Here is a 13,961-nt window from a genome sequence, read left to right as displayed (position 1 = left end):
TGCTCAGGCAGTCACCCCACAGCTCCCTGCTGATTCCCCTTCCCCTCCTGCTGGCTGCTCTTCTCCTGGCCAGGAATAGAACCTCACATCTGACAATCCTCAGCGGTGTTTAAATTTAATGGGCCTTCCTGCTTTTTTTCCTCCTCAGCACCTGGGCTGGGCGCTCTGCAGCAGCCCTGGGGAGAGGCAGGTGAATAATTCAGGGAGAGTCGGTGTTTGAAGTGTGGGGGTGGGGGTGGAGGTTGTGTGTGGTGGGGCTGTCTCACTTTCCCACCCCAGGGAAGGGGCTTCAGGAGGGATGGTTCAGGTGTTCAGGCCCTGTTCTCCCTGAAATGCAGCTTTAGGGCTTTCAGGAAAGCTCAGGGGCATCCTAGCTCCCTGTCCTCACAGCCACCTGCAGCGCTAGGCCACAGGGCCAGGAGGCTTCCAGGGGCCGGCAGGATGGAGAAGGAGGAGGCCTGCCTTTCCCGGTGGGCTGCCCTGGCTTTGGATCTGGGTCCAGACAGAGAGGAGGGGGATACAGTGTGGAGGGGAAGGCAGAAGGTGGGGACCTCGTCCCAGGCTGAGGTTCCATGAGCAGGGGCAGGGTGTTGGGGAGCTGTCAGGGCTGGAGGTGCAGCCGGATAACTCCTGGTGTGACACTGGGCTGGGGGGGTGGGCTGGGGCTGTGTCTGCAGCCCCAGACATGCGGCAGCTCAGGTCCTAGATGCACAGCTCTCCTGGCCCATGAGTTCCCTAAGCTCCAGGCTCCTTTTTCCACCTCAGCTCACTGCGCCCCTGCAAACAGCACCCTTTCAGTGTTCTGGCTTTGGCACCTTTCCAGTCATTTCCCTCGTCTCTCCCTTCCTCCCTCCTTCATTCACGAACAAGTATTTACTGAACATCTACTATGTGCTGAACCCACGGGATACAGCACCAAACAAAACCTACTCAGCCCTTAACCCCCGGAGCTGTGCTGCCTCCTGGTGCCCACCCCCTTGCACAGGGGAGAGGGGAGAGGGACCCCAGGCTTGGTCCTTGCTCGGGGCACTTGTTCTGAGTCCTCTGGCGAGTCACTTCGCCCTCTGAACCTGGGTTTCCCCCGCTGGAGCACCTGGCTAATCCCACTTTGCCGACTGGCTGTTATTAATTACAGCAAACACTTATTCTAAGTGTCTTACACGGGTCCGCTCCTGCAGTCTTCACCCAGCCCTTTGACTGGGTGGCTGGCGGCTACGAGGACGCTGGGACCTGGAGGGGTGAAGTCACCTGCCCAGAACGTCGGCGCTGCTGAGTGGGTGACGGGATTGGAACCCAGACAACCTGGCTGCGTGGTGCGCGGGAGGAGGTGTCTAAGCGCGGCGGGGGGAGGGGGGAGGAGGGCTGGGTGCGTGCGGCTGCCCTGCAGTTGTGCACCCCCCTCCCCGCCCCTCGGTGAGTCGCCCCGCCCCGCCCTGCGCCCTGCGGGGTGGGGGAGGGGGGAGCCGGCTCCGCAGACACGGAATGCGGGGAGCCCCTGGAGGGGGGCGGGAGCCCTCCAACCCCGTCCCGGTCCTCGGCCCTTCCCGGGAGGAGCTGGGGTGCACCCTGACCCCCCCAGCCGTCCCCCCAGCGGGCAGGCGGCCCCAGTCGCCGCGCTGACATTTCTTTGGTTGTTCATGTCACGGCCCTTCAGTCTGCGCAGTTTTACAAATGTGCTGGCGAGATGAAAGGCGCCGGGAACAGCGACTGGAGAGCAAGTTCGGAAAAGCTTTTAACTTCCAGCTCCCACAGACAAAGGGGAGGAGGAGGAGGGAAGGAGGGAGAGGAGGGGAGAATAGAGGGAGCAGAGTAGAAGGATGGAGCGAGGAAAAGGGAAGGAAGGAGGGAGGGAGGGAAGAGAGGAGGAAAGAGGGAGGAAAGGAGGGAAAGGAGGAAGGGAAGAGGGAAGGGAAGAAGGAAGAGAGGAAGGAAGGGAGGAAGGCAAGGAGGAGGAAGAAAGGAGGAAGAAAGGGAGGAGAAAAGGAAGGTGGGGAGGGAGGAGGAAGAAGGGAGGAAGGAAGGGAAAAGGGGGGAAGAGAAGGGAGAAGGGATGAGGGAGGGAAGGAAGGAAGGGTGGGGAGAAGAAGGTAGAACGGGGGAAGGGAGGGTGGGAGAGAGCAGGAGGGGAGGGGAGGGGAGGGAGAATGGGGACAGAGTCCCAGTAGGCCAGGCAAAGGGGAGCCAGAGGCTGAGCGCCAGAGGTGACCAGACAAAGGAAAGGGATAGAGAAAGACACACACACACACACACACACACACACACAGCCTGGGCTAGGGGGAGAGGGGGAGAGGAAGGGGGTGAGAGGGAGAGGGGAAAGCCAGCCCGAGAGAAGAAGACAGGGACAGGCAGAAAGAGACAAATAAGGAGACTGAGAGAAAGAGGCAGAAAGACCCAGAAAGGAAGGCTTACGGAGAGGAGGAAACCGTGACAGCAGTGGAGGGTGTTGAGGAGACAGTGGCCTGTGTGTAAGAGACTACAGACAGATGTAAGGAGATGAACAGGGGGACAGAGACACAGGCTGAGGTGAGGACAGGGAACGGAGCAGGTGTAGACAAGGAGGGAAGAGGGAGGGAGAAGGCAGAGCCACGAGCCTACAGCAGCCTGCCCCCCCCCCATCCAAGCCCTCCCCTGACACCTGCTCCAACTCCCCAGGTGCCCTGGGGCAGGCCCTGCTCTTAGGGCTTCAGACTAGAGCAGTTGTTCTCAACTGGGAGTGATTTTGCCCCCAGGGGACGTTTGACAATGCCAGGACACATTTCTGGTTGTCACAAGGGGGGGCACACTACTGGCATCTAGTGGGTAGAGGCCAGAGATGCCACCGAACTTCCTCCTGGGTATACCACAGCCCCCACAACCAAGACTCCTTCTGACCCCAGATGCTAATGGTGCCGGTTCAGTGCAGACCCTGGCCCCAGCCTGCCTCCATTTGAACCTCAGCTCTGCCACAAACTACTTGTGTGAGCTTGGGCAACTTTTATAGTTTCTCCATGCCTTGGTTTCCCCAACTATCCATGTATAAGTTGGTTGCTATGAGAATCAAATGAAGTAATCAGTGTGAAACACTTGGCACAGGTCTGACACATGGCATGTGCTCTCTAGATGTTAACTACTGCTATTATCGGCTCATTTTCCCTGCACAGCAATGCCGAGGAGGTGACTTGTCCCACATCACACAGCCTGCGTGATGGCTGAGCCCAGTGCTCCTACACAGGTTCTTGCCGCCCCTGTCACACTACAGGAGACGTCCAGGCTCACCATCTCCCAGCCCAGAGTGTACAACCTGATTTCACTGCTTGCCGGCTGTGTGACCTTAATGTTTCAACACCCTGTGCCTCAGTTTCCTCATTTGTAAAAGGGGGCTCGTCCTAGAATCTGTTGAGGGAACTTAAAAGCAAAATCACAGCCCACAGCAAGTGTTCAATAATGACTGACGTAGACCTCAACGTGTGCCCAGAGACTAGCATAGTGCCTGGCACAGGGTGGGCACTCAGAGACTTGTGCAGGAAGGAGGAATTAGAGAGAATGGTGGGAGTCTGAGAAGAGGAGCCTCTGAGAGAGGAAAAGCAGTGGGAGATCTAACAAAGAGTCACAGGGAGAAGAGAGGAGAGAGATCCAAGGGAAAGATGTGTGAGTAGTTCATCCTACAAACATTTATTGAGCATCTACTGTATGTATGCAGATGTTAAAGCCACGGGAGTCCCAGGCCAGAAACACGGGCCACCTGCGGACTGCGCATTAAGTAGGTGTGACTCCGGTGTGAACAGCACACACCAGGCAGGGTCCTGGGGAGGAGGAGACAGGGAGGGAGGGCAGCTGGAGCAGATGGCCAGAGCGAGGCCAAAGTGGGTCCGAGGGGAGAGAGAGAATGGAAAGTGAGGAGAAGCTTCTGGAAGGGCCTGCCTCCAGTCTCAGAAAGCCTGAAAGAATGGAGGCTAAGAATAGAGAGGAGAGAGGAGGAGAGAGTAGAGGCGATGGAGGGCCTGACAAAGCAAGGCTGGGAGAGATCAAGGAAGGGGAATAAACCAAGAGACACGGAATGACGCGTGGAAACGAGCTGGCACGATGGAGAAGAAATCTCAAAATAAATAAAAGTGTGATGGAGCTTAGAGGGAGGGGCAGCCAGGGGACGAGGAGATTCCAGTCACCAGTCACCGGGGAGGAGAGGGAGGCGGGGAGAGGGACAGGGCTGGGGCTGGAGAGGAAAATTAGAGGGAGCGGGATGGGAGCAGGATGGGAGTGAGGTAGAGCCTGGTGGGGGAGGACCCACAGGGGCCCAAGCAGGTCCTGCTCCTTCTTTGCCCTGAACTTCAGCAGCTGATCAGACCTCGTTGTGTGTCTGGTTGGTGACAGCACGGCAGGACAGAGGTAGATGGTGGTCATGTCCCCTGTTACCCCGCGCCCACCTACCCCACAGCCCTCAGGAATCCCCCCAACTCAAGACAGAGGGTGCATCTATAGAAGTTGCTGGTCCCAGCGGACTTCATGCTGAAACAACCTCACACAGAGGACAGGGTGTGTGCGTGTGGAGGAGGGGGTCTCCTCGATTAGGCTGCGCCCTAGAGAGATGGGACTGAAGAGGAAGCCCGAGTAGCCGGGAGAAAAGAAGCTGGGTGGGGCAGGAAAGACCTCCGGCAGCGGCAGCTCCAATTTCAAGAGATGGGCAATCAGGCCTGCCCCGAGTTCCGGGGCAGTGGGGAAGGTGGGGGTGGTTATTGGGAGGCTCAGGGGGCCAAGGGGGCACTAAACTTAGGGCTGTCTTGCCTGCTTACTTCGTTGGTTGCAGGTGGGTCCAGCATGGCCCCCCTTCCCCCCGCCGCAGGAAAAGCCTCAGGGGTCCTCCTGGGAGACCCGACCTGGCACCTCCCTGGGGACAGGCCCCCGGCCTCTGTCCACGTCAAAGCACAGTGGTTGCATCTGAAACTGGCGGCTCTGTGCAGGGGCCTTTCCGGGCGGCCACTGGAGGAGCCTGCCCCCACCCTGCCTGCGCCCCCTCTCTCTGAAGCCGGGCTCCCGTAGCAGTGGGAGGGACATGGGGAACCCTAGACGCAGGAAAGTCAGGTGAGGGGGAAGGGTCGGGTCTCCCACCGGGACCTCCCGGGAGCTGCCTGGCGGGGAGGGAGACGGTCCCCCCTCCTGGGGGCGCTCCCTCCGCGCGGATCCGGCGCCGAACGAAGGAGGGGCGCCGCCCCCCCGGGGTTTCCTGCGTCTGGGCCGCCCCGGCGCGGGCGAGGCCGGCCCCTCTCGGCGGGGGAGGGGCGCGATCGGGGCGGGGGGGCGCGGGCGGGGGGCGCGGCTCGCGGGCTGCGGGGTCCGGGCCCGGTGGCCGCCTGCGGCGCGGCGCGGCGCGGCGCTCCTGCCCGGCGGGCGCTGCATTCTCCGAGTCTCCACCAGAGGCTGCGGGAGGAAGGAAGGGATCCGTCCCTTGCACACTTCCCCCCTAGTCAGACACGCACACTCCCTCGCTCCCGCTCGCTCACTCCCTCGCTCCCTCGCTCTCTCGCTCACACACACGCGCGCACACGCCGCCGCGGCTCCCCCTCTCGCGCCCGCTCTCCCTCCGGCTCCTCCGGGCGGCCGCCGGGCTCCGGACTCGCCCGCCCGCCCGCCGCACGCAGCGTCCCGAGGCGGCAGGACCGGGGGCAGCCCCGGGCCGCTCCCCGAGGTAAGGGCGCAGGGGTGCCGCGGGAGGGGCGGCCGATCGCCGCCGGGGGGAGGCTGGCGGGCCGGGAGGGAGCCCCCTGGCCGGCGGGAGCGGCCCGGCAGGCGGCGCAGGGGGCGAGCCTCCCCGCCGCAGGGGGAGCCCGGGTGCCCGCGCCCGGCCCCCGCGCGCCCCCTCCTCTCGGCGGGGCGGGCGGGAGGGAGTTTCCCACGTCCAAACTTTCCCCGGCGCGGAGCCGAGCCGCCTGTCGGCCCGGAGCCCGCGGCCCTCCGCTCCCACCCCCGCCCCGCCCGCCGCGCGCCCGGAGCCGCCGGGACCCCCGCGGGCGGCAGGGGGGCGGCGCGGGGGGCCGAGCGCGCGCGTCCAGAGGGGCTGGGGCGGGGGCGCGCGGTCCCCCCGGGGGCCGGGCCCCAGGCGCCGCCCGCGCCCCCACCCCCTGCGGCCGGGGCTCGGCTCCGGGCCCCTCCCAGAGGCGGGGTCCGGGGCCGGGAAATACCGCACGGCGCGAGCGCGAGCGCGCGGTGTGTGTGTGCGAGGTCGTGCCGCGTCCGGGGCACCCGGAGGCCGACCCAAGGCGCGGCGACACGCACGGCTGCGGCCACCCCGTGGGGCGGGGCGAGCCGGCCCCCCCGCGCGACCCCGCTGCCCTCGGGCCGTCGGACCGGCCGGCGGACCCGCGCTGCCCCCTTCCCTCCCTGGGACCCGGCTCGGGGAACGCGTCCCCCTGCTCGGGACACGGATCCGGCCCGACGGCCTCACGTCCAAACGGAGCGCCACTGGGGACTGACCCCCGGGGGCCGGGCGCTGAAGGGCGAGTTGGGGATTTTGTGGGCGCGCTCGATGCCCGGCCACCGGCGATCGGCGCGGCCCGGACCCGAGACTTGACCTCCCCTCGTCCTCCTCTCTGGCACCGTCAGGCCCCTGCCCCAGCCGGGGGCGGCTGGAGACTTCCAGGCCGGCCGGGCTGCGACCGGAGGAGCTAACCCGGAGTCCCCCGAGGTCTCCCCAGCTGCAGGGCACCCCCTGGTGGCGGGCAAGGACGCCGCCGTTGAAGCCGCCCGAAGGCTTCCTACCCTCGCGCTGCTGGGAGGGTTCCTGCTTCCCAGTCGGCCCTCCCAGCCCTTTAGGCCTGGCCGGAGGTTGCGCGTGGCAACTCCGTTCTCTTTGGGTCTGATTCCAGCCCTGTCTGGGTCCCTGGGGCTGGCCAAGGTGCACAGGACAGGCCGAGGCCCATTCGAAGGCTCAGCCTGCTGCCAGCCCTCCCGTGGGCCCCTCCAGCCGGGTTCTGGATCTTAGCCTCTTTCCCCTCTAGTCAGTGCCCCTGCGCATATCAGCATGACCATGGCCTTGGAACCCATAGGCTCCCCACTAACCATCGTGCCCCTCCGTTCCTCATTAGTGCTTGTCTGTGAGTGCCCCCAATCCTACTTACTCCTATTCTACAGCCCTATTTAGAATTTGGCCTCTAACACCTATACTGACATCCTTTGGTCCTTGCTCATCTATGACCATATCTCTTCCACTCATCTTCCATCCTGCGTGCCCCAGTTTCTCTCTGTAGCAGTCACCTGTTCCCTAACCCCCTGCCTGCGCCAGCTACTCTCCACTCCACCCCTACTCCTCTTCCTTTCCGGGTGTCTGGGACGCTCCTCTTCCACTCCTCCTGGCAGGGAAGGCCACTGTCAACATTTGAGCACTGCTTCCTGAGGGTGTCTGTGTGCCCTTCTGGGACCATCTCTGCCAGCGCCTCCGGGGAATGTACTTTGCAAAGCCAGCCAGGTCTCTCTCAGCCAAGGGGCAGCTGAAGGGCCCTCTTAGCTGACTCCTGGAGAAGAGAAACCCCTTCTGCCATCACAGTGTGATCCTGCCATCACACTGGGGTTAGGTTGGGAACTTCTTGCTTCCTCATTCTTTATGACTGTGAGCACCCCCCACCCTGGGCTCTCCTCTTTCCCATTTTAAGGTCTGGCAAACAGAGGCCTGGGTCACACAGTAAGCTCCAATTGGAGCCAGAGTGGGTACCCAGGAGCCGTGACTTCCAGGCCTCACCAGCTCTCCTTATATGTTGGGCAGGTCTGCAGGGCTGGGCTGGGCTGGGGTTGGGGAGAAGTGGGGCAGTTTCTTGCCTTCGAATTGCAAGCAGAACAAGAAGATATCTTGCTTAAAAGCAAGAGGTAAAAAAAAAAAAAAAAAAAAAAAAAAAAAGCAAGAGGTATTTAAGTTAGACCCGCAGTGCTCCTGGGCCAGTACCCAGGGAAAGCTGTCAGAGTGCCTTTGGTGGAGAAGCCTAAGGAACAGACATGGAGGACACAGCCCAGCCCCTAAAGATGTGTGTGGCCCTGTGCCAGTCACAGCCTTTCTATGAAGTGTGTGATCTCAAGCGTTTCTGGTGGTCTGGAATAATTGTGCCTAGAGGCAGGACTTCCACTCCCCTGGCCACTTCTTTGCTTTTCCAGAAGCCTCTGCAGGAGCACTGGAATCGCAAAGCTGTCAGAGGGGGGTGGGCAGGGACCCCAGGAGGGCCTATCTCCTCCCAGTAAGCAAAGTTTGGAGCAGCTACTTTATTTAGGAGTCAGCCAATTAAATTTCCTGTCCTCTCTCTGTTCTCCCCCCCCCCCCCTTTTTTTTTCTTCCATCAGGAAGCTCCATTCGGAAATGCAGCCTCAGGTATTCTGAGAGAGAGAATGATTCCTGTTTATATAACTCGGGCAGCAGCCGGCTCTCAGCTCGGCCTGGGAGGGGGTGGGGGCTGAGGATGGAGTCAGGCGCTTCTTCGGGGAAGAGGAGACCCTAAGGAGGTTGCTTGAGCTGGGGGCTTCCCCATCCTGCCTGGGAATTGGCCCAAAGAGGGCGCTAGGGGTCAGGGACGAGCCTGGAAATCCACTCCCATCAGGCTGAAAGAAGACCCAGGCCTCAGGCCAGACGGGAGAGAGAAGCCTTGTGCTCCCAGTGAGGGTGGGCATACCCTCCACCTCCCTGGAGGCCTCAGAGCGCCCTTAAGATGGAGCTCTTGAGTAGAGGCCTCTGCTTCCTGGAACCTTGTGTTTTGATAAAAGCCTCTCTAAAGAAGGCCTTGTGTGGTTTGTTGTTGTTGTTTTTCACTGTCCGGACAGTCTCCTGCCTCAACTTTTTCATCAGGGCAGTGGGTATAATCAGACTTTGTCTTTTCTCCTATGGAGGAGGCAAGAACTAACAAGAAGCTTGTCTGTAGAATGGTCCAAGCTCTACATATCTGCCAGAAGGAAGGTTTTCTCATTGAGGATGGTGCAGAGTGGCTGCTGGGAAATGGATACAGGACAGAGTGGTTGGAGGTACAGCTGTCATGTACAGTTGGGCAGGTTGCTGAGTGTCCGAAGGCACTCAAAGCAGGAGGAGAAAAGAGGCTGAAATCCATCGTAAGCTCTACTCAACAAATCAGGGGCTGTAAAGGCAGACTGGGTCCTCCTGGAGAAAGGAACACTTTCCCTAATTTGCAAGGCAGTCTTCATATACTAACCAGCCTTGGGGCTGTAAGGCTACAGGCCTCGCAAGGAAGTTGCCTTTCTTTAATTCCCACTAAGGTGGCCCAGCTGGAGGTTAAGCGGCTCACTCCTCTCACACTCAGTGCTCACGATTCTCCCACTGGCGGGGACACACCTTTCTCAATGTGTGAGTCTGGGTCGGAACATTTGCAGGGCAGGGACCTGGGCAATTCCTTTACCCGCTCTGTTCCTTTCATGCCTGGCCAGCAGGCCCCTTCCTGCCATCACACTGGGGTTAGGCTGGGAACTTCTTGCTTCCTCATCAGACTCACAAGCCTTCGTCATCCATTGGCTACCAGCTCCCTCTGTGTGTATATAAATAACTGACTGAGAACATGGCCTTGGGAATCAGGCCAGCCTGGATTGGTGACTTTCTGGCTGTGTGACTTCAGGTAAATTACTTTGCCTCTCTGAGCCTGTTCCTTCTCTGTGAAATGGAAGGGGGAAAAAAAAGCAATGCCTGTCTCATTGGATTGTGTGAAGAGTAAATGTGCAGGAGTACGTCTGGTGCCTAGCGTAGTGCCTGGCACACAGGATTCTCCAGATGAAGCAGTATTGTCACTATCATCCCTCCATTTGTATCCCTTGGTTCCCGTGGGGCCTACCGGTGATGTTCCTCTGGTTTTGTGTGTGACTTTGGCTGCCTGCACCCCTGCGGGAGGGTGTAGTTCTGTCAAAATCACCAGGATCGGTCTCTGACCTCAGGATCCTTCAAGGGACTGCCTGGTCCTTTCGTGCAGCCGAGGTATCCGGATGGGGGCTAGATTCCCATAGATCCGTTGCACCCCTGTCTCTCCCTTCTCTCCCCTTCGGTCCGTCCCACGATCCCTGCTCTGACTCAGACCTCACTGACTTTGCCTAAACCGTGGTGGCAGCCTCCTCTCTGGCCTCCCCGCCTCTGATCTGCAATCCCTGCTGCAGCCAGAGCGATCTTTCTCTAACGCAGGTGGGATCGTGTCACTTGTTTGATTAAAACCCTTCCATGGCTCCCCATCGCCTACTGAATTAAGTCCAGCCTCTGCACCGTGACATTCAAGGTCCTTGTAATCCGTCTGCATCCTCCTTTATCTCCCACTGTGCCTCCAATCCGACACCACTCCCGCTTTCAGCCACACCTGCCCTTCTACCTGGACGCCCTTCCCTTGAAGATCTTTCAAAGCATTAAAAACCCAACTCAAACAGGACCTATTCTTTGCATCTACTTACCCGGCTGCCTGTCTGCCGTCCATCCATTCATTATCCAGTTAAAAATATATATTTGCACATACATGCTAGGTGTTTACTGTGTGCTAAGCATTGTACTAAAGCCTAGAGCTACAACGGTGAGCAAGGAGACAGGATCCCAGCTAACAGGAGCCCAGTGATCCCAGAAGGAAGACTGATAAACAATTCCCAGAAGCCACCAGAAGAGCCAGTTGTGGCTCCTGGGGGTTGGGGGGTGAACAGCTGATGCCTCCAGGAGGAAGCGGTGTTTAAGCAAGGACCTGCCTGTGTGTTAGCAGCTATCTAGGCAATGAAGGCCTGGAGAGAGGATGGAGGCAGGGAAAGTGGGCTGTGGGACCAAGAGATGAAAGGTACCAAGGCCCCGAGGTGAGGGGGATATCGGAGGAATGGCAAGTTCAGTTGCCTAAAGAGGAACAGAGTTTTGGGTGCAGGTGTGGGAGTTACAGGACATGAGACCATCAAGGTGGACAGCAGCCCAGTCCTCTGGGTATTGGAAACCACAGGGGAGACTGGACTTCATCTGGGAGCAGTGGGTGCACCGGAGGGTTTTCAGCAGGGGAGTGGCCCAGCGGGCTTTGCCTTCGGAAGCCTCGCCCTGCGGTTGGGCTGGGCCTGGGGAGCACAGCAGAGCCTGCAAGGGCTGGTGGAGTAGAATGGGCAGGGCTTGGAGACTTCCTGGATGTTGGGGAGCCGGGGAGCCCTTGTTTTGGATTTGGGAGGCTGTGTGGGTCCTGGGAGGAGGGGCTTTCAAGAAGAGGCAGAGGCCACGCAGCTGGGATGCTCAGTGGGGATCCCGATGGACACTGGTGCGGAAAAGACAGCGCCCATCCTGGGAGCTCTAAGCCAGGTGTAGATCATTAAACCCACAGGATGGATGAGATCACACAGGATAGGTCCATAGAATGACAAGAACCTCGAGGGGCCCTCACATTTCAAGGACAGGTGCACCCCGGGAAGACTTTCTGACCCATCCGGGCATGCGTGACTGCCATCTATACTGAGCCCCATAGCAATTCCTTTAGATTTTCTTTTGCTCCCTCCTTTGTATTACCCACTAGATCTGTGGTTCTTGACCAGGGGCAATTTTGCCTCCTACGGGACATTTGGTAATGTCTAGAGACATTTCTGTTTGTCACAGCTGGATAGGAGGCTACGACTGGCATCTAGTGGGTGGGGACCAGGGATGCTGCTAAACGTCCTGCAGCACACAGGACAGCCCCCACAGCAAAGAATTGTGCAGCCAAAAATGTTGAGGTTGAGAAACCCAGCCATAGATGAAAAGATCCCGAAGGTGGGCACTGGGCTTTTCCATTTGGGTCTACCAAGCGTCTAGCACGGCTTATGGCACAAGGCAAGCGCTCCCTACCCTCACTGATTTAAATGGGGGCTTGGGGAGGGGGGCCTCTGGCCACACAGCATGGCAGTCTGCAATACTTAAAGCCCAATCCTACCCCGGGCTGCTCGCTCATTCCCTCCCCAGCAGGCTGCACCAGCCCAAGATTCAGGCACTTGTAGAAGAGGGAAGGATAGGCCAATGGAGAAAGCCTGCCAAAAAGCTGCAGAAGACCCCAGAGGTTGAGGACCCGCTGCTGTGAAGGGTTTTCTTTCTTTGTCTTGTTAACTTCTGTCATTTCTTTACCATCCAAGTAAATACATGTTCTTTAAAAAAAAAAAAAAAACAAACAGGCAAGTTCACAGAAAAACAAAATGAGAAAACATGACAACCTACTGATAGGAGCATGGACTCTGGAATCAGAGAAAGCCAAGTTTAGATCCTGACTCGGCCACTTACTAGCTGAGTGAGCCTCTGTTGCTTCATCTGTAAAATGGCTTTAATAAACCTACCTCACAGGACTGCAGGGAAGAGTAGAAGAGGTGATACAGACAAAGACTCAGTGCAATGCGGGGCTGCTAGTTGTCAGTACAGAGTGACTACATATGCATGTGTCAACTCTGTGTGTGTGTGTGTGTGTGTGTGTCTTTTTATATAAGAAAGCATTTTTAATTAGCCATAATCCCACCACCACTTGGCTAACATTTCAGTGCATATCCTCCTTGACATATATAGATTTTTAAAAAATAAAAATGGCATCTTGCTTTACACATATGCCTTTGTAACCTGCTTTTTTCACTCTATAATATATTGTGAATGTCTTGCCATTTCGATAAATATACATCTACATCATCATTTTTTAAGAGCTGCATGGTTCTCCATTGTATGGCTGGCCCATAATTCATTTAACCAGCCCCCACTGTTGGACACTTGGGTTGTTTCCAACACTTTGCCATTACAAACAATTCTGCGATGAACATCCTTGTACACACATCTTCACGTTCTTGTCCAGTGATTTCCTTGGGGACCACTTGGACATTTTTGGCAGAAGGCTTGTGGCCCTGACCAGATTCCACAAGTAGAAGTCCTTGGGCCTGGTGAGGAGAGAGTTGGGGATCCTCGGGGAAGGGAGAGATGCTGGATGGCAGTGAGAGACTGGACTTCTCCATGAGCAAAGAAGGAGGTGCTCCACCCTACCTCTCTGTTGTTGCTGTGGTGCTTGCAGAGTAGGGGATGGGGGGTGGAGAGGTGGACTCGTGTGTGTGTGTGTGTGTGTGTGTGTGTGTGTGTGTGTGTGTGTGTGATGGGCAGAGTGACAGACACCAGGCAGGCAGAGAACATGAGGTGGATGGGCCCAGGCAGGCTGATGGATGGGGAGCCGAGGCAGATGGATCCAGGTCAGTGGGCAGACAGGATGATGGGCAGTGATGAGCTGGACAGATTCAGGTGACCACGTGGAGGACTGTAGCCTCCCAGTGAGGCCCACGGGAACCCGGGGCTGCAGTGGCGTTTTCAGGGAAAACAGGGGAGTTCAGGGACATGTAGGCAGGCCCTGAGGCCAAGAGGCTCTCAGGGCTTCTATCTTCTGTCAGCCAAGCAGCTGTATTTAGGATTATACATTTGAGAGGTGAAAGGGCCTTTAGGAGCGGATGGACCCAACCCCATTAGGTAGATTGGAAATGAGGCCCAGAGGAAATGGGGACTTGCCCAGTGTCCTACAGTGTCGCAGTGGCAGACTGAGTCCTTGCCCCCTCATTTCATCTACCATCATTTTCCTTTTTTTTCACATGAGCCCCTCACCTGGGCTTGCAGGGCTGGGGACTAGGGCAGCAGGGGAGAAGATGACAGTGGGGAGAGGGACTGGGAAGTCAGAGTGCCCCCATCATGAATGTCTGTCCAACCCCCTGCCAGAGTTCCCTGTGTATCACACTGCTGTGCCCTGGTGGGAGCACCTACCCAGGAGTGGGACCGCCCCATCCCATCCCTCCTCTGCCACGTACTAGTGGCCTGACCTTAGAAAAATTGCCCAACCATGGGCCTCAGTTTCTTCATCTGTACCTACCTCTTAGGTTCATTAAGAGCACCGAATGAATTACTGGAAGTGAAGCCCTTAGAATTAAGTGCCTAGTGCATAGTGAGCGCTCTATACCCATTAACTACTAATATGATGCTATTTTAACTTTTTTTCTCCCTTTGAATTCTGTATGGGTTTGTGTGCACCTGC

General features: G+C 58.1%; 1 protein-coding gene across 1 annotated transcript; it reads right to left on the bottom strand.

The window, feature by feature from the left end:
- Window positions 1-5,473: 5,473 nt before the first annotated feature.
- Window positions 5,474-9,469, bottom strand: LOC112673326 (collagen alpha-1(I) chain-like). The gene is made up of 2 exons (XM_025469006.1): window positions 9,453-9,469; window positions 5,474-6,788 (listed from the first exon to the last, which is right to left on the bottom strand). The coding sequence occupies exons 1-2, from the start codon at window positions 9,467-9,469 to the stop codon at window positions 5,474-5,476; spliced, it is 1,332 nt and encodes a 443-aa protein (XP_025324791.1).
- Window positions 9,470-13,961: the final 4,492 nt, after the last annotated feature.

The sequence above is a fragment of the Canis lupus genome, chromosome 24, assembly GCF_003254725.2.
Source record: "Canis lupus dingo isolate Sandy chromosome 24, ASM325472v2, whole genome shotgun sequence".
Classification (NCBI taxonomy): Eukaryota; Metazoa; Chordata; class Mammalia; order Carnivora; family Canidae; genus Canis; species Canis lupus.
The sequence above is the reverse complement of the archived record's forward strand: the minus strand, read 5'-3'. Positions and strand labels throughout refer to the sequence as shown.